The 24,778-nt window shown below is 42.8% G+C and overlaps 1 protein-coding gene across 2 annotated transcripts in view; it reads left to right on the top strand.

Moving 5' to 3' along the window:
- FAM169BP (Protein FAM169B) overlaps positions 1–24,778 on the top strand; it is a 90,045-nt gene that overhangs the window by 45,457 nt on the left and 19,810 nt on the right. For both annotated transcript variants that reach the window (XM_019460143.2, XM_019460142.2), the window contains exons 4-5: positions 3,748–3,833; positions 9,775–9,952. In XM_019460143.2, the coding sequence (XP_019315688.2) occupies positions 3,748–3,833; positions 9,775–9,952 (264 nt within the window). The remainder of the gene's footprint in view (positions 1–3,747; positions 3,834–9,774; positions 9,953–24,778) is intronic.

Below are 24,778 nucleotides of genomic sequence, written 5' to 3'. Positions count from 1 at the left end.
AATCCATTACTGACATTTCTTTGTGGTGCACATCGCCTGTCGCTCAGGGGGCAGGGAAATTAAATCCATGCAGTGAGGCTGGCCTTTAACTAGTAACGTCCTCTTGACTGTTGTCACCACTGCACAGCCTTCTGCGATGTCCAGTCTCTGCTCGGGCCCTCGATGGGAGAGAGCCCGAGGGATGCTGATCACATTTTCTTTTAAAACCACAGGTGTGTGGCTTCCACTTTCTAACTCTTGGAACTTGCTGGCTTCAGGGTCTCAGAAGTGATGCCCTGAGGCTGGCTCTGCAGTGCCTGTCACTCCCCAGGATCCATCCTTTGTCCTTGCTGAGCTGGCTGTAGTCTCTCTCCCTGCGCCCTGACACCACTCTGTCCTCCTGGTTCCTCTTGACTAGATATACTTTTCTGATCAAAAGCTGCTGGTTTCCAGAAGGCCGATTCTGTTTTTAAAAAGAGTTGATTTGGAGGACAATTTATTTTACGTCTGTTGAATTTGATTGGACTTCACCTTCATTGTTATGTATCCTTAGCAGCTTAAGATTAGTTTTGGGAAAAAACAAAACAAAACAAAAACCCCCGAACAACAACCAGTTCAATCTATTTTGTGACAACCTGTGTGACTAATTAATATTCTGCAGCACACTGTGAAATTTGCAAGGCACCACACAAACGCCAAATCATCACACATTCCCTGTTTGAAACTGTCGTAGCAAATTGAACATCTGTATTACGGTAATACACTGCATTAGTAAATGGAACATCCTTTATTGATTCACCTTGTTAAGCGGGAAAATAATCCTTATGGCTTTATAAACCTCCTGTAAGTTCTAGTAGGTGCCATTCTGAACATGACTTTAATTGAATAAATGAAGCCGGGTGTCAAGCATTTAATTGGCCCTTCTCTCGCAGCTGGCTCAATCAGTTTTGGAACGATTGTTGATGATGTAGCTCAACAATGATATGACACTGACATAGTGGCTTAGATGCTCTTGGTCTTTGGGGAGGAGGGGCTGGTTGGGCAGAGTTCATGCTTAATAACTGACTAACGTCACTGTAACTTGGTCTTCGTAGAGTTTTCTACTTAAGTTCTTCAAAGAGCAGAGAGCCATAGGGAAGAAGGTGGTAGCAGCTTAACCTGATTGGCCCACAAAATTGGTTTCAAAGTCGTGAACCTTATATGAATGTTGGAGTGACTTTTGTTTTCTATTCCATGTCATTTTCCTCCACATCTTCAGCTAAAAAGATCTGACTGGGAAGGTGCATCGTTTTACTGTGTGGCTTCTGGACCCCTCAGGGTTGAGAAACTGGCATAAAAATGGCAATTTGGGGTGCCTGGGTGGCTCAGTCAGTTAAATGTCTGACTCTTGATTTCAGCTCAGGTCATGAACTTGCAGTTTGTGAGATCAAACCCCATGTCAGCCTCTGTGCTGATGGCATGGTGCCTGCCTGGGATTCTCTCTTATCTCTCTCTCTCTCTCTCTCTCTGCCCCTTCCCTGCTCATGCTCTCCCTCTCCCTCTCTCTTAAAATAAATAAACATGAAAAAAAGTTTTTAAAAAATGGCAATTTAATAAAAGGGGGTATAAAAAAGATATCAGAGGGGAAATTGTGTGGTACATCCAGACAGTGGAATATTATGTAGTGCTAAGAAGATTTTTGAGATCTCTAGCCATGAGAAGACAAGAAAGGAATCTTAAAGGCATATTACTATGTGAAAGGAGCCAGTCTGAAAAGGGTTGCATACTGTAGGATTCTAACTATATTACATTCTGGAAAAGGCAAAAGTATAGAGACAGTAAAAAAAAAAAAAATCAGTGCCAGGGGTGGAGCAGGGGTAGGAGGAAGGGGTCAATCGATGAAGACCAGAGAATTTTTAGGGCAGTGAAAATACTCTGTAGGATACCATAATGAGAGATGCATGTCATTACACATTTGTCCAACACACAGACTGTATAACAAGAGTGAACCCTAATATAAACTATAGATGTTGGGGGACTATGATGTGCCAGTGTAGTTCCATCAGTTGTGACAAATGTTCCCGCAGTGGTACAGATAGCGACGGTGGGGGACACTGTGCGGATGTGCGGGCATGGGGTGCCTGGGAAGTCTGTGCACCTTCCTCTCAATTTTGCTATGAACCCAATAAAACTGCTGTAAAGAATGCTCTTAATTAAAAAATAAAAAAAAACACAGGGGCGCATGGATGGCTCAGTCGGTTAAGTGATGGACTCTTGATCTCAGCTCACGTCATGATCTCACGGTTCGTGGTATTGAGCCCCGAGTCAGGCTCTGTGCTGAAAGCACAGAGCTTGCTTGGGATCTCTCTCTCTCTCTCTCTCTCTCTCTCTCTCTCTCTCTCTGTCTCTCCCTCCCTCCCCCTCTTGTGCTGTCTCTCTTGCATGCACTCTCTCTCTCAAAATAAATTTAAAAAATTAAAAAAATAATAAATAGAAAATAAAACAACAACAACCAAAAAACAATCAAAGGAACTTTGGTGTTTAAATGTAATCCTTAAGCAAGGAAAGGAGGGTTGCCCAGCAGGGGGGCAAGAGGCAGAGGCCATGACTGGATTTGCCTTTGGAGTGACCACTCAGTAGGATGGATCAGCGGGGGACACTGAGGCAGGGGGTCAGGTGAGGTACTGTCATGGTCTTCTGTGCATGGTGGCCTGGACCCTGCTGGCATCTGGGGCTGGGTAGGAGGGCATGGGGCCCATCACGAGGTGGCAGGTGGAACTGATTTGGTGCAGCAGCATGGAGTGGGGGAGGAGGAAGGCGTCTATTAGCTGTCACTTGGCCCTGTGCTGGGTGTTTCTGTCCGATCCTCATCAGAACTTGTCAGCCACCTCAGGTGATCAGTTTGGGCAACTCTGATGATTTTGGGGCTCAGTGAGGTTGAGGTGTTCCAAGGTCACCCTTAGAGTAAGTAGCAGGGCCCATGTCCGAACATGGAATGGGCAGAATCCACAAGCTTCAGGGGCTGTGTAGCCTGGGGTGGGGCGGGGCAGGAGTGGTTGGAGGAGAGATGTCTCTTCCTTCTGTAGATCCAGCCCCAGAGCCTCCTTATTCAAAGGCACCCCCGCCACCCCATATTCTAACAGCTGACTCATTTCTGGCCTCTGCGAGAGAGCACTGTCCTTGGAGTCCAGTGGCCCAAGGGTGGACCCACCTCAGACCCCCCCCCCCCCACCCCAGCTCGCTGCCTTCAGGTTACTTTACCTCTGAGAGCATTGGTGTCCTCAGAAAAACGCAGGTGACAGTTTCACTGTGAGAAGGGGAAAAAAAAAATCATGGAAAAAAAGCCGGGGCCAAGCCCGGTGCTGAGGACAACGAGAAGATGGTGTGTTTGATGGCCTTCCATAATGTTGGATTTGACTAAGTGGGGAGTTCTGAGTTGCAGCCCATAATTGGACCTTGAAGGAAAAAAAAATGTAATTCTTGGCCATCGAATTTGTGAGCAGTGTGGTGTGTAGCGTGTTTTGCCCAGTAGCATTGGGACACATATATCTCGTTTTGGAGCCGGCAACGGGCCATCTGTGAAGATCTCTGTGAAGTCCCCTTCAGGTGAGAGGGGTCACTCTGTCCTGCTCAGTGCTGTCAGAGAACACAGTTCTAGAGCTATCGCCCGCGTTACCCACACATCCTCCTCCTTTGCGCCTCTCTGGAGGTCGCATGATGTTGAAACCGCCTCTCTGGTGGCCTCGTGACCGTGTGCACATCATCATTTTCTCTTGGCTTTCTCTTTAGTTGTGGCTGTTTACATACAGGAGGCCTGGTGGGCCACCGAAGATGTGCTGCGAACCTCTGATCCTGCCCGAGAAGGTCTGATGAAGGTGAGGGCATGTAAGTTTACATGGATATTGCAAAACAGGTTTCAAGTCACTGTGCTTATTATCGTGTTAATAATCGAAAGCAGCCTCCCTTTGTGGATTAGTCTCCTAGGGCGGAAACAACTGGAATGTATGGTCTCACCGTCCCCTGAGGCTACAAGCCTGAGGGCCACGGAGAGAATCTGTTCCACGCCTCTGTCCTAGCTGTTGGTGGCCTCAAGTGTTCCTGGACTTACAGACGGTCATCTTCCCTTGGTGTGGGTCTGTGTCTGTCCAGGTCCCTCCTTTCTATATGGACACCAGCCATATTGGATCGGGGCCCACCCTAATGACCTTGTCTTTTTTTTTTAACATTTTTTTTTTTAATGTTTATTCATTTTTTTTTTTGAGAGGGAGAGACAGAGAGGGAGCAGGGAAGGGGCAGAGAGGAGACACAGAATCCAAAGCAGGCTCCAGGCTCTGAGCTGTCAGCACAAAGCCCGATGTGGGGCTTGAACCCACGAACCACGAGATCATGACAGCCGAAGTCGGATGCTTAACCGACTGGGCCTCCCAGGCGCCCTCCCCCTACCCCATGGCCTCATCATCTTAACTTGATCATCTGGAGACCCTATTTCCAAATAAATCACATTTGCAAGTTAGGACTGCAACATCTTTTCAATCTGGAATATCCTGCCGGTAAGAAAAAAGAGTAATAAATGGTCGTGTGCAACAGACATCTGGCTATTGGCAAATCTCTCTTATCTTCCTTAGTGGCCCCTTGTGTCTTAGTTTTAAAACTTTAATCGAAACGATCTCTCTAGTGTGTAGGAGAGTTCTGTGTATTGCATCCAAGTGCTGTCTATTGGTGCTTACCGTGAGTCAGACATTGTGTTAGGTACTCACCTGTGTGTTACCTCAGACTCTGTGGGGATAATCTACTTTTAGAATCTTAAAGGTTTTGGTTTTGCAGATGAACACATTGAGGCTGAGCCACACAGCTAGTAAGTGATTTAACCAGACATAAACTCTAGTCTCTTTGAGATCGGGCATGGAGGTCTTTGACGGGCTGTGGTTTTCTAGAGCAGTTGTAAAGCCAAAACCTAGGATGGCAAGGGTAAGGGCAGGTGCCCCAGCAGCTCCTCGGAGTCCCTGTGGCAATCTCTCCACTGAAGTTTGGCTCGGGCAGAAGCTGAGGAAAAAGGTAGTAACTAGTGAAGAATTTAGACTGTTTATGTCACGTCTGCCTGTTTTCATTTGATTGGCACACTTGTCTTCATTCCGTAGGTGCTTCTTGGCAGTCTTGAAATGGTGGATGTGTCCACAGTCCACATGATCTCCCTCATTGGGTCCTGTAAATACTAAATGAATTATCAGTATTCTTTCAGGTTTGGTTTAGAAAATGAGCAGATAAATGTGTACTCTAAATTGCACCCTTTCAAAGTATATAATTGAGTGATTTTCAGTATTTGCGCAGAGTTGGACATCAGTCACCATTACTTGATTCCAGAATGTTTTCATCACCCCAAAAGGAAACCCCTTACCCATCAGCAGTCACCCCTCATTTCTCTCTTTCCCCAGCCCCTGGCAACGAATCTGCTTTTTGCCTCTACGGATTTGTCCATTCTGGACATTTCACATCCATGGAATCATACACTAGGTAGTCAGTCTTTTGTGTCCGGCTGCTCTCACGGAGCATGAAGTCTTCAAGGTTATTCCACACGGTAGCACGTGTCAGACCTCATTCCTTTTTGTGGCTCAGTATTATCCCACTGCATGGATAGACCATGTTTGGTCATCCATTTATCTGTTGGTAGACATTTGAGTTGTTTCAGTTTTTTTGGCCATTTTGAATAATGCCACTATGAACATCTGGGTGCAAGTTTTTGCGAGGACATATATTTTCAGTCATCTTGGGTATGGACCTAGGAGTGGAACTGCTGGTAAGCGGGACCACCTTACATTCCCACTGGCAACGTCTGAGGGTGTCCATCTTCCCATGTGTCCCTGATACTTGTTACTGTCTTTTTTTTTTTTTTAATGTTATCTATCCTACCCAGTGTGAAGTGGTATCTCATTGTAGTCTCGATCTGTATGTCTCTGGCTAAGGATGTTAAACATTTTTTCATGTACTTGTTGGCCATTCATATATCCTCTCTGGGAAAATGTCTATTGAAATCCTTGGCCCCCTTTTTATTTAAAAAAAATTTTTTTTTAATGTTTATTTGTTTTTGAGAGACAGAGACATGGCACGAGTGGGGGAGGGGCAGAGAGAGAGGGAGACACAGAATCCGAAGCAGGCTCCGAGCTCCGAGCTGTCAGCACAGAGCCCGACGCGGGGCTCGAACCCACGAGCTGTGAGATCATGACCTGAGCCGAAGTCGGACACTCAGCCGACTGAGCCACCCAGGTGCCCCTCCTTGGCCCCCTTTTTAATTGGTTGGTTGGCTTTTTACTGTTCAGTTGTAAACACTTTTTCATATATTCCGGGCACAAGTCCTTATTGCATACATTGCCGATACGATTTGCAAATACTGTTTCCCAGCCTGTGAGTTGCCTTTTTCATGCCTGCCCCCCTCCCCAGCTTTATTGAGGTACATCTGACATAAACGTTGTGTAAGTTGGAGGTGTACAACGTGTTGATATGATACGCATACATATTGCAACATGATTCTCACCATGGCGTTAGCTAATGCCTGCATTCCATTACATAACTGCCATTTTTTGGTGATGAGAACATTTACGATCTATTCTCTTAGCAACTTTAATATAATACAGTATTATTAGCTATATATGTTATCATGCTGTGTACTAGATTCCCAGAACTTATTCATCGTACAGTTGGAAGTTTGTACCTTTTGACCAACATCTTCTCTTTTCTCCCACCTCTAGCCCCTGGTCACCGCCATTGTATTCTCTGTTCCTAGGAGTTCGGCTTTTTCGGATTCCACACGCACGTGAGATCATGCAATATTTGTCTTTGTCAGACTTCTATCACTTAGCATAATGCCCTCTGGTTACACCCAAATTGTACACAGCAGGATTTTTCAGGTCTGGTTTTAACTGACTGAAAAGATAGTGTTTTGAAAAGGGTCCCACCGTCCCCCCCCCCCCCCAAACTGGCAAGTGGCTTGAGATTCAGCAAATGTGTGTGGGGGACCCAGTGGGGTGGCCTGGTGTACCCGTTTGTGTTTCTATGCTGGTCCCTTTCCACAGGTGGGCCAATGGTATTTAGTGGCGGGGTGTTCTGAATGCCAGGAGGAGTCTGATTTGCTCTTTAAATCATTTTTTTTTTGTTTTCGAGAACAAGAGTGGTCACTTCTTCCATGTGTCAATTCTTCTGTGTTTAGATGAAGAAAACCCCAAATTTTCTGAAAATGTGGCCTATGTTGTGAACAGAAAGAAGCTTGGATGTTACTTGCACTAAATGAACCATGTTGTAAAGATCTAGCTGTCCCCAACTGTCTGTGGATAGTTTCCCTTTCCATTTGTAGAACTTCAGGTCTTGACATTTATCTATTTTTTTCTTTTAATCACATTTTGTTTCTTAGCCAGCTCTTCTTTGTAAATTACCAAAAAAAAAAAAAAAAAGGTTAATGTTCTTTCTGTGAACATAATTAGTGGTCCTAATTGAGGGATTAGAATTGGATCTCAGTTTTGTATTTTCAGAAACGTTTCTAAGTCAGAATCACATGTCACCCATTTTTTTCCCCCTGTAATGAAATTGGATGAATTAAGTGCCTTTTCTTTTTCTCCTTTTTCCCCTGCCAGTTTTTGATTGGATATTTCCCTTCTGCCAGATGCAATCTGCTTTTCTCTTCTGGCTTTCCTCTGAACTTTTTGGCTTTGTAAGTTGAAAAATACAACCTCCCACATCACCCCACTCAGGTTTTGCGTGACCAGCTAGTTACTCTTAAAGTCTGAACTTGATTTGGCCTGCTACTGTCTGAGATACAAAGTTGGGGTGGCTTCTCAGAGTTAAGCTGGTGTGGTTTTCACAAAGCTTTTTCTCATTTAAGATTTGGCTCCAGATGAGGGTGAACTATTTTACATTCTGGACCAATTAATAAGTTTATTGGCACTGAACACTTTGTGCCATTTGCTAGGGTGCTGCAAGCTGCCTTGTTTTTATTATCAGAACACTTGCAAACAAGTGTTTTTTCCCCCTCCCCTCCCCCCAAAACAAGTGTTTTAAGGCCCACTTAGACAATCTTCTCCCTTGACCGCTGGAGGAAACGGAGGCTCAAAGAGGTTGGGTGTTGCTAAAGAGCTCCCCACAAATCTAGGCTGTAAAGTCAGTATCATAGATGACGACGATGATGGTGATGATGGTGATGATGGTGATGATGGTGATGATGATAAAACTTTAAGGGGTAAAGTATTCAATATAAAACTAAGCATAGATACTTATGTGAAACTTTCCCAAAGTCTTAGTTCTTTTTCTTTTTTTAAATGTTTATTTATTTTGAGAGAGAGAGAGTGCACACAAGTGGGGGAGGGGTAGAGAGAGAGAGAGGGAGACAGGGAATCCCTCTGCAACTGTCAGCACAGAGCTGGACTCGGGGCTCGAACTCATGAAACCGTGAGATCATGACCTGAGCCGAAATCAAGACTTGGGTGCTTAACTGAGCTGCCTAGGTGCCCCTGCCAAGTCTTAGCTCTAATGCATGAAGATGCAGAAAGGAACCATGAGCTGGGCTATAGCAGGTGCACTGGCCTGGGACTCAGAAGCTCTGGCCTATTTTGAGCCTGCCTGTCTCTGGCAGAGCCCTCATTCAGCTGTCATAAGTCCTCTTTGGAATGAGGCACGGAAATCAATACATGTAGTCACTTACCCTCTTTGAGTTTCAATTTCCTTACCTATGAATCAGGACCTTCCTGGCGTGTGGTGACAATGGAATGGGAGCTTGTGGGTGGAAGTCACGGCCCAGTTGATGGCATTGCTGATCTCGTGGTGACGCATAGGACGGGGTGACCAATACCCACACACGTAGGCTGTCACATAGCGGTCTTGTCAGAGTGCAGTGCTTTCTGTTCATCGATAGTCGATTGGGTTCATCCCGAGTGTTTGCTGGTGGTTGCCTGGAGGACTGCAGTTAGGACTCTGACCGTATCCGGACTCAGTCGCACAGACTGGGATCGATTAGCTATGTCTGCCGTGGGTGTAGGGGTGGGACGCCTCTGTTTATGCCACGTATTTGCCACCTGTGGGCTATACAAATGCAGAAAATTTTAACAGGCAGAGGAGTGTAAAGTCATTTTGACTTGTTAATGCTAAAACTCTGTGTGGGCCTGATCTTGACCACACACAAATGCCTCACTTGTGACATTGTGATGGGCAAGAAGTGGTTTCATGTTATTGCCTTAGAACAAGATGAGCCACAAGATGAGCCTTGACTCCCAGTAAGTCTCTGAGATTGGGACTCTAGTGTGTGCTCCAAATCTATCACATCACAAGCCATTGAAAGTCGTCCGCTTTTGGTGTAACCATTGATCTTCCCCAATTCTTTATCCTCCTTCTGAGGGTCAGAATTCTGGGGCGGTTGTTAAAAATGGAGGGTGGGATGATTTCCAGACATGTCTAGTCAAACTGCTGAAATGGCTTGCCTGGCCCCCTCCAGAGGTAACTTCCTGTTTTGTTGACCAGCAAAGGATCGTTCTCTCTTTCTACTTACATTCCACATCTGTGGCCCTGGGGACCCAGGAGGCCCCTCTGGCACTGCCCCTCACTCCTGGAGGCCGATGGGTGCGAAAGGTCAGGGTTGTGAAAACCTCTGTGAGAAATTATGATTCACAGTTTGGCTCCTGAGCACGGAAGGAATCCTGTAATGATGGCGCACACACCTGGCCCCGAAGCGTGGGTTGATTCCAAGTGCAAAATTTATCGCGTGTGATTTTCCTCTCTCACTTGCTTGTTCTTTCTTTCTTTTTCTCCTTCCCCTTGCCCCCCCCCCCCACCTCAAAGGTTCAGTCATTCGGGGAAAGGATTGTGCTTTTCATTCTCAACGTCGTTATTTTTGGAAGATTGGAGAGAAATTTGGATGATGGGGACATGTTTTTTTTACCTCACCCTGTGAAGGAGCAAGCGAAAATTCTGTGGCGGGATGGAGCAGCTGTTGGGTTTTACACAACCAAAAGGAAAGGTAAGGGATACACGTGGCCCTCGGGGTGGGGGAGGCTCTCGATGTCTGCCTGCTGCGGAGGACCCCCCCCTTAGCACAAGTGTTCGTTGGAGAGAATCTTCTGGCACAGGAAGTGTTGCTAATTCAGCTGTCCTGTAAATAAACCCAAGGTATGGATTTCATTTTCTCAATTCTCAGTCTACTGGCAAATAGGGTGAAAAGTGTGTCCTTTTGATTCGCAGGCATTGCCATGTCCCTCATAAAATGCTTATTGCTGTTAATGGTGTAAAATGACTTTGCAAGCACAGTGCTCTTCATTTCTTTTCTTTAATGTTACCAATTAGCTGTCAGGAAAAATACCATTGCTAACAGCTGACATGTGGCGAAAAAAACACACTGGATGCCAAGATTTATAGACATTACCTCAGAAGAGGGGGAGGTCGGCCATGATAATAAGGTTAGGGTAAAATACTGGGACTTATTTTTTAGGGGCTGTGACAAGAAGTGAGTGTGATACTAGGACCATTTTGCCTCAGGGATTTCTCTCATCTTTAAAGTTGCTTTCTTTAATAGTTTCTTGAATATTTAAAGGCTGTCAACATCTCTAATCCAAATGGTCCCAGCTCTCTTCTTTAGTTCTTATTGAGTTCTAAATTTTAGCAAGAATGAAGTTTCCCAGGGAACCACCACAGAGGTGCTATTCTCTTGAGTTAAGTGTTTTTCTCAGGGGATCGAAAGGCTGATTGTGGTATTGAGCTACATTCATATTGTGTGTTTGATCCACCTGTCCAGGATGGAGTAAATCTGCATTTCTCCCTTTTTTCCCCCCAGCTCAGTGTGAGATGAGCAGTTTCCCATGCAAACAACTCCTTTAGTTAATTATTTGTCAAGGTCAGTCATACACACTTAAGCACCTGTGTCTTTCCGCTCCTTTGCTCACCATAGCCATTTACTCTTGGATTTCAGTGCACCATTTTGCTTTTCCAAGTGGCTCTGTTCTTTAGTCATTTATTTTTGATAGACCAAGGGATCCAGAGAATAATTAAAATGGAAGGGAAACTTTTTGTAATTAATTCCTCTTTCACTTTCTAAACATTTTTTTAAACATTTATTTATTTTTGAGAGACAGGGCGAGACAGAGCATGAGCAGGAGAGGGGCAAAGAGAGAAGCGGGGGGACACAGAATCTGATGTAGGCTCCAGGCTCTGAGCTGTCAGCACAGAGCCTGATGCGGGGCTCGAACCCATGGACTGTGAGATCATGACCTGAGCCGAAGTCGGACGCTTAACCAACTGAGCCACCCAGGTGCCCCCCTCTTTCATTTTCTAATAAATGGCTGGTCTTAAATCCGTCACAGTATCATTTGTGCCATAGACATCCTACTCATAGTGAAAATGGTTAACAGATCCCACCTTGATGTGTGAGAACCACAGCAATGGGGGGAAAGGAGTGTGTGACCTTCTCTCTCCAGCGCCTTCTGTTGCACCTTGTAGCAGCGATAAACCAGGGCGTCGTTTTGTGAGGATGAAGTACAGGTTGGTTGTGGCTGCCTCGTTCTTCCCAAAGCAGACCCAGACCTCAGAGTGAAGGGGAGGACCTTAAGATGTCAAGCTGAGTCCGATGATCAGACTAAGGTGCTTGGATTTCTGCTTCCTCTTCATTTTTGATGAATTCCACGAATTTGGTGGAAAGTTCTCTGAAGCTGCTTCCTGGGTCATGTTGTTTTCATCCATGAACTGATCTTTTAAGTGGCAATTGACTTTTAGCTACTCAACAATTTATTGCGTTTGGGAAGTACCAAACCAGTATAAAATCAAATAAAGAAAATACAGACTTCTGGTATACATTGCCAATTAAAACTTTTTCTTTTTTAATTTTTTATATTAATCAGCAGAAAAGTTTCATTTCTTTTAAGGACAAACAAACCACATCCAAGGCCTTAACTTACAGACACAAACCAAAGTAGCCATTTAAAACATTAGTTATTGAGGTACAATACCTACACTGGGGGAGAATGCTTCGCCATCTGAAGCTTATATCACACTTTGGTTGATCGACAACTGAACTCTGCTGGTGTTTGGGTGTGGATGAGGGTAAGAGGGTATCTGCAAAACCAAAGGAGAACAGCTGTGTTCCACAAGTACTGAAATATTTTAGACTGCATTGTGGGGACAGGTTTCACGCTGAACGGAAGAGAGGTGATAAAAGCTATGTCCCTCCCCTAGGGCATCAGGCTGTCTTGCAGAGTGCCACAGCAGAAAAGCGGACCTCCCCTTGCTTATGCTCAGTGAATTCTCTGCAGACCTTCGCAGCTGGTTTACCGGAAAAGGCATTCGTCCATCAAGTTCATAGAGATGGCCATCCACCATGAAAATTCACTTTGTAATCTCGCTGACATTGGCCTTCCTGTGCCATGGCATCATGGACTGCCTCAATGGCCTCATTCTGCTCAAAGCATTTGGTTCTGTCTTCAGGAGACAGCTTCTCTGTTTCAGAAAGAAACTGTTTCAGGACTGACCCTTCTCAAACTCCAGTTTGCCTTGGTTATTGGCCACTGAATGTATAAGTCTGATGGTACCACAGGGGTTCCTGATGGTCTGCTTCATGAAGTACACCTTAGATCTTTTTTTTTTTTTTTTAATAACTGCCGTTGCTTGATTAGCTTAGTTTTAGAGAGAGAATAAAACTATTTCTGTTAGAATAATTATATAGATACTGCCTGCAGCAATGTATGAGAGTCATTAAATATTTTAGTCCATTTCTTTAACCGGGCCATTTGCTTATTATTGAGCTTCATGGTTTCTCCACATGTTATAGATGTAAGTTCTTTATCAGATAATGTATTGGAAAACAGTTTCATTTTGGCACAACAGTATTTTTCAAAGAGCAAATGTTTTAATAGTTTGATGAAGTCTGTCTTATCAGTTTACCACTTTTCATTATTATTCAGTTCAAATATTTTCTAGTTTACGTTGTCATTTTTATGAGTTGTTTTAAAGTGGTTTTTAATTTCCAGATATTTGGGGGCTATTCCAGATGTTTTATTTATGTATTTATGTATGTATGTATGTATGTATTTATTTATTTATTGGTTTCTAATTGAATTGTTGCAGTATGAGAATGTAGTCCGTTACATTTTAATATTCTAAAAACTATTGAGAGTTGTGTAATGGCCCAGTATATGGTCTATATTGGTAGACATTCCCTGTGGACTTGAAGGAATGTGTGTATTCTGCAGGTATTGGTTTAGTGTTCTGGAAATGTCAGTTGGGTTAAGGTGATTGATAATATCATTCAGATTTTCTGCACTGTTACTGATATTTTTTGTCTAGTTCTACCAATTTCAGAGTTTGTTGAAGACTTTATGATTATGAACTAATCTTTTTCTCATTTTAGTTCTATCAGTTTTTACTTTATGTGTTTTGAAGCTTTGTTATGAGTCAAATCTATATTTATAATTGTTCTACCCATCTGATGTATTGACCATCTTATTGTTTTGAAGTTCCCATTGTCTTCACTAATATCTATTATAAAGTCTATTTTGTTTGATATTAATATATAGCCACTTCATTTTTATTATAGTTACTGTTTGCATGGAATACATTCTTTGTAGCTTTTTATGTTTAGTCTGTTTATGTCTTTATTATTTGAAGCATATATTTTATTGACAGCATACAATTGACTCTTTGGTTTTAAATCTAGTCTTAAAAGTGCCCCAGTGCTTTTGGGACACCTGGGTAGCTCAGTCAGTTAAGGGTCCCACTCTTGATTTCGGCTCAGGTCATGATCCTGGGTCGTGGGATGGAGGCCCACATCTGGCTCTATGCTGAGCATGGAACCTGCTTGAGGTTCTCTCTCCCTCTCCCATTGCCCCTGACTGCTAATGCGCGAATGCACTTTCTCTCTTTCATCTAAGAAAAATAATGTCTATGTTTTGATTGGGGTGTTAGTCCGTTTACATTTATTTATTGATTTGGTTGTACTGAGGCCTTTTGCAGTTTGTTTTGTGTTTTCTGTTTTTTTTTTTTGTTCCTCTGTCCCTCCTTTATATCTTCTTTTATTTTAATCAGATGTTTTTTAGTATTTCATGTTAATTTCTCTGTTGGCTTTCTAGTTCTATATTTTTGCATTTAAAATTTTTTAGATGTTGCTCCAGGATTACATATACGTCTTAAACTTTTCCCAATTTACTTAGAGTTAATATTGAATTACTTCAGGTAAAATATAGAAATCTTGCAAAGGTGTATTTTTGTTTACCCCTCATTTTATTTACATAGAGTATTGTTATATATTAGATCTGTTTATTTTATAAACCTATCAATGTTGATTAATAGTTCTTAATAAAGTAGTTATATCTTTTAGAGATTAAAAAATAAAAGAAAAATATAGTTAAAATAGTTACTCACATACTTACCTTTAGGAAAAATTTTTTTAACATTTATTTATTTTTGAGAGAGACAGAGACAAAGTGTGAGTGGGGGAGGGGCAGAGAGAGAGGGAGGGAGACACAGAATCCAAAGCAGGCTCCAGGCTCTGAGCTGTCAGCACAGAGCCTGATGTGGGGCTCGACCCACGAACCGCAAGATCATGACCTGAGCTGAAGTCGGACGCCCAGCCAATGGAGCCACGCAGGTGCCCCATTTAGAAAAATGTTTTTAATATAGGTCCCAGTTGCCATCCAGTGTCATTTTTCCCACAGGCTAAAGTACTTTTTTTAGAATTTGTTGTAGTGCAGTTCTGTTGGCAACAAAAAACCAGTCTTTGTTTACTGAAAATATATTTTGTTTCATGGGCATATTTGAAGGATAGTTTAGCTGGATATAGAATTATTAATGAAAGCTTTTTTTTTCCTTCAGTGCTTTTAATATGTTTTTCCAGTCTCTTCTGGCTTCCATAGTTTCTGGTGAGAAGTCATCCAGTTATTTATTGTTATTCCCTCATACATAACACATAGTTTTTCTCTGACTGCTTTTTTTGTAGTTTGACAGTGGTATATCTAGGAATGATTTTATTTTTGTTTATCTTTTTGGGGTTTGTTGAGTTCCTTGAATCTTTAATTTTTCACCATCTTTTGGAAGCTTTTGGCCATTATTTCTTCAATTTGTTTTTTATGCTGCTTTCATTCTTCCTTTCCTGGGGTTCTAGTTGTATGTATGTGAGGTACTTTATAATGTCTTATAAGTTGTGTCTTAGAGGTTTTGTTCATTTTTCTTCAAACATTTTTCTCTCTTTGTTGGGTAATTTCTACTGGTATATATTCAAGTTCATCTGCTGTCTCCAATTTGTCGTTGAGCCATTGAAAATTTTTAGTTATACTTTTAACTCTAGAATTTATATATTATTTTGTAGTTGCCATTTCTCTGTTGAGATTTTCTATATATTTCCCTTTAATTTTTTGAATTATTTTAATTCTTTGAATATATTTGTAAAGCTGTTTTGAGGCCTTTGCAAAATCCAACATCTAGGTCTATTTAAAGTGAGTTATATTGACTGCCTTTTTTTTTTTTTTTTGTCCTGAGTATGGGTCACACTTTCCTGTTTTCTTCATGTTGAATAATTTTTAGTTGAAAATTAGATGTTGCAGCTATAGTATACCAACATTATAGCTATTGTGTGCGTGTGTTTTCTCAGGATTTTTAGATTTTTGACCTAGTAGTCATTCAATTTGCCTGGATTCAAACAATAGACTTTGTCTCCTTTGTGATGTGCAGCTGCTAACATCTGTTTGTTTGACTTCCTGTGGCTGTTTCTTTAGCCTAGCCCTGTAGGGATCTTCCCTGTGGCTGCAGATTTGGTGGTCAAAGATGTGGATTTAGCTTACCTCTCCTGAGGTTTTGTTGTTGTTGTTTTTTGCTTTTTTTTGTTGTTGGTATTTTGTTGTTGTTGTTGTTGTTGTTGTTGTTGTTGTTGTTTTTCCTGCTCCTGCTGGTTTGGGGCTCTGTACTTTCACTGTTCAAGCCCATTTGGCTCCAGCTCTCTGCCACTTGAGCTGCCTCAGTTGAGGAATGTTTATGGTTGAGAAAAGCATCAAACTCACAGATGATTTAATCCTGTGTAGTTCCATTTTTTTGAAAGTGAATATCTTTCTGGTCTTTTGACTTTTTTCTTGTTGGGTTCCCTGGGGGCTCCTTCGCTTATGTGTAGGTCAGCTATAAGCCAAGGATTTGGGCAGTTGCTCAGAATTTGAGTCTAGCTCATTCTGTCGTTCTCCTGCTGCTAGGTCTTTCCCTTTAAATTCCCAACTGCTTTCAGGGGCACCTGGGTGGCTCAGTCGGTTAAGTGGCTGCCTATGGCTCAGGTCATGATCTCACTGTTTGTGGGTTTGAGCCCTGCATCAGGCTCTCTGCTGTCAGCACACAGCCTGCTTCAGATCCTCTGTCCCCTTCTCTCTCTCTTCCTCCCCCGCTCCTACTCTCTGTCTCTTTAAAAAAATAAACATTAAAAAAAATAATAAAATAAATTCCCAACTGCTTTCCTAATTCCAAATCTGATCTCTGACACTTTAGCTGGTAGCATTTCAGCTTTTTCCACCACTGTTTTCTGTAGCATTGGGGGTTGAGTTACTCATGGCCAGGAAGCTGCAAACTCATAGGTCTTCCCTATCCCAGTCACAATTTCCTGAAATTAAATTTTCCTCTGGCCCCTATGTGCTTTTGGGTGCCCTGTGGTATCTTTCAATGATTTCTTAAATACATTTCTTAAACAGTTATTACATGTGGGGATTTGCATGAGCATTTCATTCCACCACCGTTATCTGCTGGGGACTCTGTTCAGGTATGGATCATAGAATTTTTTTTCCTATCTTTCCCATGTCTTTCTATAATCTGAGAGAGGGATTTATTTTGATAAATTAAGAAATGATTGATACCAGCAGCATCCAAGTAGGCCAAAAACCCCCATAATTCAGAAAGGGAATAGATCTATTTTATTGTGCTTTATTATTTGCACACGTGATTTACGAAAAATCACTGGCAGATACATGTGGAGTAGCAGACTACAGGAGGAGTTTGTAGTCACAAGTTCAGAACGGTTGTTTCGTCAGTCTCGGCTTTGTCTTCGGTGCTTGTCGTGTGGCATTATGTATGGTTTTCGTGTTGGTGCTTAGGGTATGGGCATAGCACATGGCATCCTTCTCAACTTTGTACCGCTACAATGTCTCTTCATGAGATTCGATCCTTTGGATTCAGAATATCTGTTAATTTAGCTCAAACTGGGCTTCAGTGTATGATTTCATTCTGAGAGGAAGAGAAAGTGTGCAGATTCATTGCATCAGTTGGATCACAGGGGCCAGGGTTCACCTATTTAAGCATCTGACTTTGGTTAAGCATCTGCCTTCGGCTCAGGTCACGATCTTGAGGTTTGTGGGTTCCAGCCCCGCGTTGGGCTCTGTACTGACAGCTCAGAGCCTGGAGCCTGCTTCAGATTCTGTATCTCCCTCTCTCTCTGCCCCTCCCCTACTCTCTGTCTCTGTCTCTGTTTCTCTCCAAAATAAATGAACATTAAAAAAAAGTATGCATTGTTTCTAGGCACATTCTTGGCACATACTTTTAAGTATTTAAAAAATTTATCAGACAATAAAATTGACCCTTTTTTTGGCTTTACAGTTCTATGAATTTTGACTTATGTATAGATTCATGTAACTACAACCATAATTCAAATACAGAATGGGACAGCTGGGTGGCGCAGTCGGTTAAGCATATGACTCTTGATTTTGGCTCAGGTCATGATCTCACAGTTGTGACATTGAGCCCTGCGTTACACTCCATGCTGAGTATGAAGCCTGCTTACGATTCTCTCCCTCCCTCTCCCTCTGCCCCTCCCCTGCTTGTACCCTCCCGCTGTCTCTCTCTCTCTCTCTCTCTCTCTCTCTCTCAAAAAGAAAAAAAATACAGAATAAAATCCACCATCCCTCAAAACCTCTTTCATGTTATCCGTAGTCATCCGCTACCCTCCCTGCCACCACAGGAAATCCCAGCAACCACTGCTTTGTTCTCCATCACTATCGTATTGTCTTTTCTAGAATGTCACATAATGGAATCATATAGTTTATAAAATTTTGAGACTGTTTTCACTCAGCATAATGGCTTTGAGATTCATCCAAGTCCATGTGTAGATCAGTAGTTTGTGCCTCTGTATTGCTGAGGAGCACATTCAGTTTGAAACAAGTGCCTTTGTACAGACCGAATGAGATCTTTTCAGGTAGACCTCTCTTTGGGACCATTTTCTTTACAGGCTGGTTTGAATTTCTCCCTTCATTTGGCCGTTCAGTGATTGCCTTTCTTAAGAAATATTGACACTTCAGCCATTTCACTATTTTATGTCGAAATTCTCCCCCAGCCCCAGATAATCAAAACTAATGAGGTTTTACTTTAACTTCTGTTCTCAAACCACTAGTCCACAAGACTGTTAGCATTCAAGGGAAGAAAATACCAGACTGTAAGTGGAGAGCTGGCCAATTTAAGGCCGAGCTGGGAAGTATTTTGCTTTTGTATAAAAATCTGAAAAGAACAGCTTTATATTTCAGATTCCTGAAAGCCCGACGCTAATGCAAATCATAAAACCAGGAGCGGCACTTAAAAGCATTAAATTAGGTGATTTGCAATCCAGACAGGCATGGGGGACGGCAGCGAGGCCACGAAGTGGCCTCGGCTGCCCTGCTCCTCGCAGGGGGGCAGGGGGGTGGGGCTTCTTCCCTTCCCCCTCCCCCAGACGCCCAGTGCCCCAGGCACCTCCTGCGGGGTTGTGTCATCAGGCAGGACCCCCTCGTGCCATCTTCTGGACTTCGGCGGAATCATAAGTAGCCAAAGTGGCGTGCGTGGCGAGAGCGTGGTGTTGGTCCAGGTACTGACGCTGCTGCCCGATGAGACACGGGCTGCTGTTGTGAGGAATGGGGGTCCCCTCGTGCGCCTGAAGATGGGGTGTTGGAGTCTGCAGGGAAGAGCACGGGACACAGCCTGCCTTCTCATGCTGGGATGTGTATCAGCGGCTGCTGCACGTTTATCCTTGCAAACAGCTTCCTTCACACACTTACGTCTCCTGCTTCCTCTTTTTAACTTTTTAAAATTTATTTGTTTAGAGAGAGAGGAGGGGCAGAGAGAGAGAGAGAGAGAGAGAGAGAGAGAGAGAATCCCAAGCAAGCTCCACACTGTCAGTGCAGAGCCCGTTGTGGGGCTCAAACTCATGAACTGTGAGATCATGACCTTTACCAAAATCAAGAGTTGGACGCTTAACTGAGTCACCTCGGCGCCCCTCCTTCTTCCTCGTAACCTTGACTTGAGTTTGCCATGATGCCCACTGGGCCTCTTCCTGTACTGCCTTAAAGGGCCAAGATCTATTGTAGTCCTAGTTTTACTTTATTTTAAGTTCCCTCAAAAGAATCAGATTGGTCCAGCTGGCCTGTGGATTGGTTTCTTGTGGACCATGGGTCCACCTCTCCTCTCAACTGACTGTGGATGGGTGGACTGGCTTTCGTGGTCTAGATATGGCCACCTAGCCTTCGTTCCTTAACTGAGGCTGGGGCAGGGGCCGTTTTAAAGGACTGTGGGTTGGGTAGACACCCCATCATAATCCATCCTGTTTATGAAGGCTTAGTCTGGCCTGGATACTTCCGGTCAAGACCACCAGGCAGCCCTCCATTACTGCACAGAGGATCATGCGTAACAGATGGCATGCTCCAGCACCCGGTTTGCGCTGCTCATCTGTTATGGGCTCCAGGAACCCTCAGGCTCCGTCCAAGACCTGCTGCATCAGAAACCCGGATGGTGGAGTGGGGCCCAGCAGTCTGTCTTAACAAGCCCTCCAAGTGATCCCATCGACCCTCTGAGGTTTTAGAACCACTCATCCAAGGCATGCATTCTCAGTGGGTTGGTATTGCCCCCAACAAGCTAAACCATTCTTTCTTGGGGAGCAAAAGAATCATAGCTAATACAATGGTCTGTGGCTCTCCAAACCTCAACCCAACAAAGCCTTATTCCTTGGTATTTAATTTGGTGGGGGGGGGGGGGTTGGCGATTAGGAGGAAATGTCTTTGAAGGCTCGTTAGGTTGGTGATAATGAGAAAATATTCGATCAACGCTGCTTGAGGGTGTATACCTACGAGAGGAACTGCTAGCTGTAGGTGAGTCATACCCTACGCTTCCCCACGGGGCGCATAGCTGTCTTCCAGAATGGCTGTACGCATGTATGCCGTCACCTGCAAAAAGTTTTTGTTTCTTCACGTCTTTATCAGCATTGGTATTGTCCAGGTTTGTTGTGGTTGCTGATCCTGTGGCTACAAAATATCATCTTATTTTAAAGCCTATTTTCTGATTGTTGTTCGTAGATAGAAATGCCACCTCCATCTTACGTGTTGGTCTTACGTCCGTCCGCTGACCTTGCGAAACTTTCCCTCTTAGTTTTATAATTTCTCGGTAGTTTCTTTTGCTTTTATCATTTTTCTGTATTTTATGCCATATGGAATGGATAATGTGCAGGGTCCAGCGTAATGTTGAACTGGAGTGGTTCTTTCTCCTGTAATCTATAAAGGAGGCGAATTACTGATACAGATTTTTTTTAAGTTTATTTATCTATTTTTTTATTTAAAAATTTATTTATTTTGAGAGAGAGGGAGACAGAGAGTGGGGGAGGGGCAGAGAGAGAGAGAGAGAGAGAAGGAGCGAGAATCCCAAGCAGGCTCTGCACTGTCAGTGAAAAGCCAGACATGGGGCTCGAACTCATGAACTGTGAGATCATGACCTGAGCCAAAGTTGGATGCTTAACCAGCTGAGCTACCCAGGCTCCCCGGATACAGATTTTCTTATGTTTAACAGGACAGACCTGGGCAGATGCTTCATAGCCCCCACAAATGCTACTTTGCAAAAGGAAATGCACCAAGAGCAGCATTGCTTTTGGCCAGGCACTTGGTTATTTTGTGCCTTGCGGCCCCACATCATTACTTTCCTGGTGCCCAGATCTCAGTTCTCAAAAACAGCCGGCAGTGGGGATACGCTGTGACTGTTGTCTTGCCACCTGCCTGTTATATCTTCCTTCTGACAAATCTCTCTCTTTGAAGCAGATACAGTTTCTTCCATTACTTTCTGGCTGCCTGTTGCTATCATTTGCCCATGGTGCACCATCTGTGAATTCTGTCTTAGGTATTCCAAGAATTCACTCCTGTCTTTGTGAAGTAACCCTCCTGGTCTTTTTTCTGTGTTTTGTTGGGTGTGTATTTTTAGTGGACAGTCTGTTGGCTTCACATCGTTCAGTCTGTTAGGTTTTGTCTCCTTCTCTCAGAGGTATCTTCTTCAGGTCCTCCCAGGCTGTTGAAGGTAAAGTCATCATTATGTGCAGTGTTAGTTCATGCCCCTTGGTCATGGTTTCATCATAGATACCTTACCGGTCATGCATATCTTCAGGAACAGCCAGGGTGGTGAGCAGAGAATCCAGCCCCTTACAGCGATCTAAGTTAACTTTGTGTATCCTGTTGAATTCAGTTTGTTAATACTGGGTTAAGCTTTTTTATTTTATGTTCAAGAATTACTGTTATTTTTCCTATCCTTGGCCATTCTTTCTTTTTCCTTAAAAAGTTGTACTATACTCATAGATGAGGCTGGAGAATATTCTCTCTTTGTTCTCTGGAAGGCTTTCCTCTGGAAGGTTGGTAAGAAGTTCTACCAACCTAAGATAGAAGTTAAAGCCACCTGGCCTGGTGTGTTCAGTGTGGGAGAGGTTGAAACTTCTGATTCCATGTTTTCAATGCTCATAGGACAAGTTAGTTTATCTGGTTTCTTTTTTTTTTTTTTTAATTTTAGTCAGTTTTGGTGGGTTGTTTTATCCTAGGAATTTGTCCTTTTCCTCTCTTTTTAAGTTTATTGGCATAGTTATTGTATTCTCTTACCTTCGAAATTTCTGCCACATCCATAGTGATATCTTTAATTCCTGATGTGCTTTATGTATGGGGTATTCATTTTTTCTTACTTTAGCAACTCTTTTTTTTTTTTAAATAGTTCGTGTTATATTTTTGTGTTCTATTTTATAAATTTCTATCCTCCTTGTCTCCTTCTCTTTATTTTCTTTGGGTCTCTCTTCTCTTCTCTTCTAACCTTTTAAATTCTGATGCTTGGCTTGTTAATTTTCATCTTTTCTTGTTTTTTTTTTTTCCTGTCAGCATTTATGGTTAAAATAATCTCATCCTACTGCCATTTTAGCCAATTGGGTTGGCCATTCTTTTTTTTTTTTTTTTTTTTTTTTAAGTTTACTTATTTATTTTGAGAGAGAGCATGAATGGGGTAGGGACAGAGAGAGAGGGAGAGAGAATTCCAAGCAGGCTTCATGCTGTCAGCGTAGAGCCCACCATGGGGCTTGAACCCATGAAATGTGAGATCATGACCTGAAGCGAGATCGAGAGTCTGAAGCCCAGCCGACTAAGGCACCTGGTCGTCCCTGGGTTGGTCATTCTGACTGGTTTGTGCTTTACCATAGTTTTTTTGTTTGTCTTGTTTTGTTTTGTTACTCCCACCATTTACTATGAATTGTGGACTCAATGGATATGTTCCCATGACCTTTTTTTTCAGGACCAGTTATCCTCAGGTAAAAGACCTTTCTGGATATTTAAACTTGCCTGAGAGAGAGCATCTTTATTCCAATTTTGAACAGTGCCCATCTGGAATATGCTTTACTCTTCTAAGTGTTGTTAGGTATAGACAACTTGTGTAGCCATTGAAGGCAGTTTTGGACATGGAGCAGCCAGAAGGAAGGAAGGGGACACCAGAGGTCTTGGTTCTTGACTCTGTTCTGCCATCAGTTACTTTGGTGGTGTGGGTTGGTCTGAATTTGCTGTGGGATCAATAGACTCTTTGTGAGCTGAGGAGAGGTAGTTGGGCAATTGTTACTGACAGAAAGGAGCCAAGCCCTTTGTGTGTGTGTGTGTGTGTGTGTGTGTGTGTGTTCACCTTTCTTGACCCTGTTAGCTGTCATGTCTGTAAAATGGGTAGAATGAATAAAATCACTGCTGGGGTTCTTACCAACCATTCCATGTTATGTGGCATGATTTCCTTGGACTTCATACTCTGATTATGAGTGGAGAGTTCATTGGCCTACAGCAAGCTCATTGCCTGTGCCCCATGCCAAGCCAAGCCAAGCCAAGCCAAGCCAAGCCAAGCCAAGCCAATTCTTTGGCTTTGGGAATTGATGTTAGAAGAAAGATTTTATTTGACTGGCTTGAAGGTGTGATTGGCCTTTAGAAAGAGCTGTTGGAGTGCTTTTGTTTCTTCTGCCCCCTAGTCTCCCCCAGCTTTTCATTTTGAAATAATTTTAGATTTATGGAAGAGTTGTAAAGATAGTTCAGAGAGTTCCTATTAAATACCCTTTTCCTACGTCCCCTTGCTGGTAACATCTTATGTAACCACAGTAACCACAGTATAGGGATGAATACTAAGAAATTAACGTTGGTTAATTTTTTTTTTTACATTGGTTAATTTTTCAGCAATGTCCTTTTTCTCTTATGGGGTCTGATCCAGGATACCACCTTGCCTATATTTTTCGTACCTCCTTAGTTTCCTCCTTTAATCTGTAACCATTTCTTGGGTCTCCTTGTCTTTCATGACCTGCACACATTTGAGGAGTACTGGTCAGGGGATTTGTGGAATGTTCCTTAACTTAGGTCTGTCTGATATTTTCGCATGATTATCCTAGGATATGAGTTTGGGGGAAAGTGAAGTGTCCTTGTCCTCACATGCTCACATCAAACATGAAGGCACATGATACCTACATTACTGTTGGCGATGTTCACCTTGATCACTGAAGGGGGTATCTGATGGGTTTCTCCACTGTAAGGTTACTGTTTTTCTCTTTCTACACTTGATTGTATCCTTTTCATGTAACTCCATATAATTTTAAATACAATTCATTGTATCTTTTATTTTTTATTTTTTTAATGTTTTTAATGTTAATTTATTTTTGAGAGAGTGAGACAGACCACGAGCAGGGGAGGGGAAGAGAGAGAGGGAGACAGAATCCGAAGCAGGCTCCAGGCTCTGAGCTGTCAGCACAGAGCCTGATGTGGGGCTCGAGCCTATGAACCATGAGATCATGACCTGAGCTGAAGTTGGATGCTTAACCGACTGAACCACCCAGGTGCCTATCATTGTATCTTTTAAACATCAGTTTCATAGATGGATACTTTTACACCCCGTAAAATTTGCCAATGGTAAGTGATTTCTAAAAAATTTAGAGAGTTGTGTAACCATCACCACCATCCAGATTTTGGATATTTCCATTACCCCAGAAAGTAGCCTGTTTACTGTCAATCTGTGTTTCCATCCCAGCTCTAGGCAATCCCCTATCTGCTCTCCGTCTCCATCAATTTGTGTTTCCTGGACATTTCATCTAGATGGAATGATACAATGTGTGGTCTTTTGTGTCTGGCTTCTTTTACTTAATGTTTTTGAGGTTCATCCAAATTGTAGCATGTATTAGGTTCCCAGGAATAGAATTGGTGGTTCATTTGATAAGCGTATGTTTAACTTTAAGAAACTGTCAAATTATTTGACCAAGTGGCCTTACCATTATACATTCCCATCCGCATTATGTGACAGTTTCAATTTCTCCACATCTTGTCACCACTTATTATTGCTTGTCTTTTTGATTATAGCCATTTTTATGGTAGGTCAAAAGTAGCATTTCATTGTGGTTTTCATTTTCATTTTCCTAATGGCTAATGATGTTGAGTATCTTTCCCCTGATTGGTAACCATTTGTCTTCTTTGAAGAAGTGTCTATTCAGATCATCAGTCCGTTCTTACTTATTTATTTATTTATTTACTCACTTACTTAACTTACAAGGCAAGTTCTGCTTTCAGACTTTCAAACA

This window comes from Panthera pardus, unplaced genomic scaffold (genome assembly GCF_024362965.1).
Source record: "Panthera pardus isolate Hobbes unplaced genomic scaffold, ASM2436296v1 HiC_scaffold_24, whole genome shotgun sequence".
Classification (NCBI taxonomy): domain Eukaryota; kingdom Metazoa; phylum Chordata; class Mammalia; order Carnivora; family Felidae; genus Panthera; species Panthera pardus.
The sequence above is the reverse complement of the archived record's forward strand: the minus strand, read 5'-3'. Positions and strand labels throughout refer to the sequence as shown.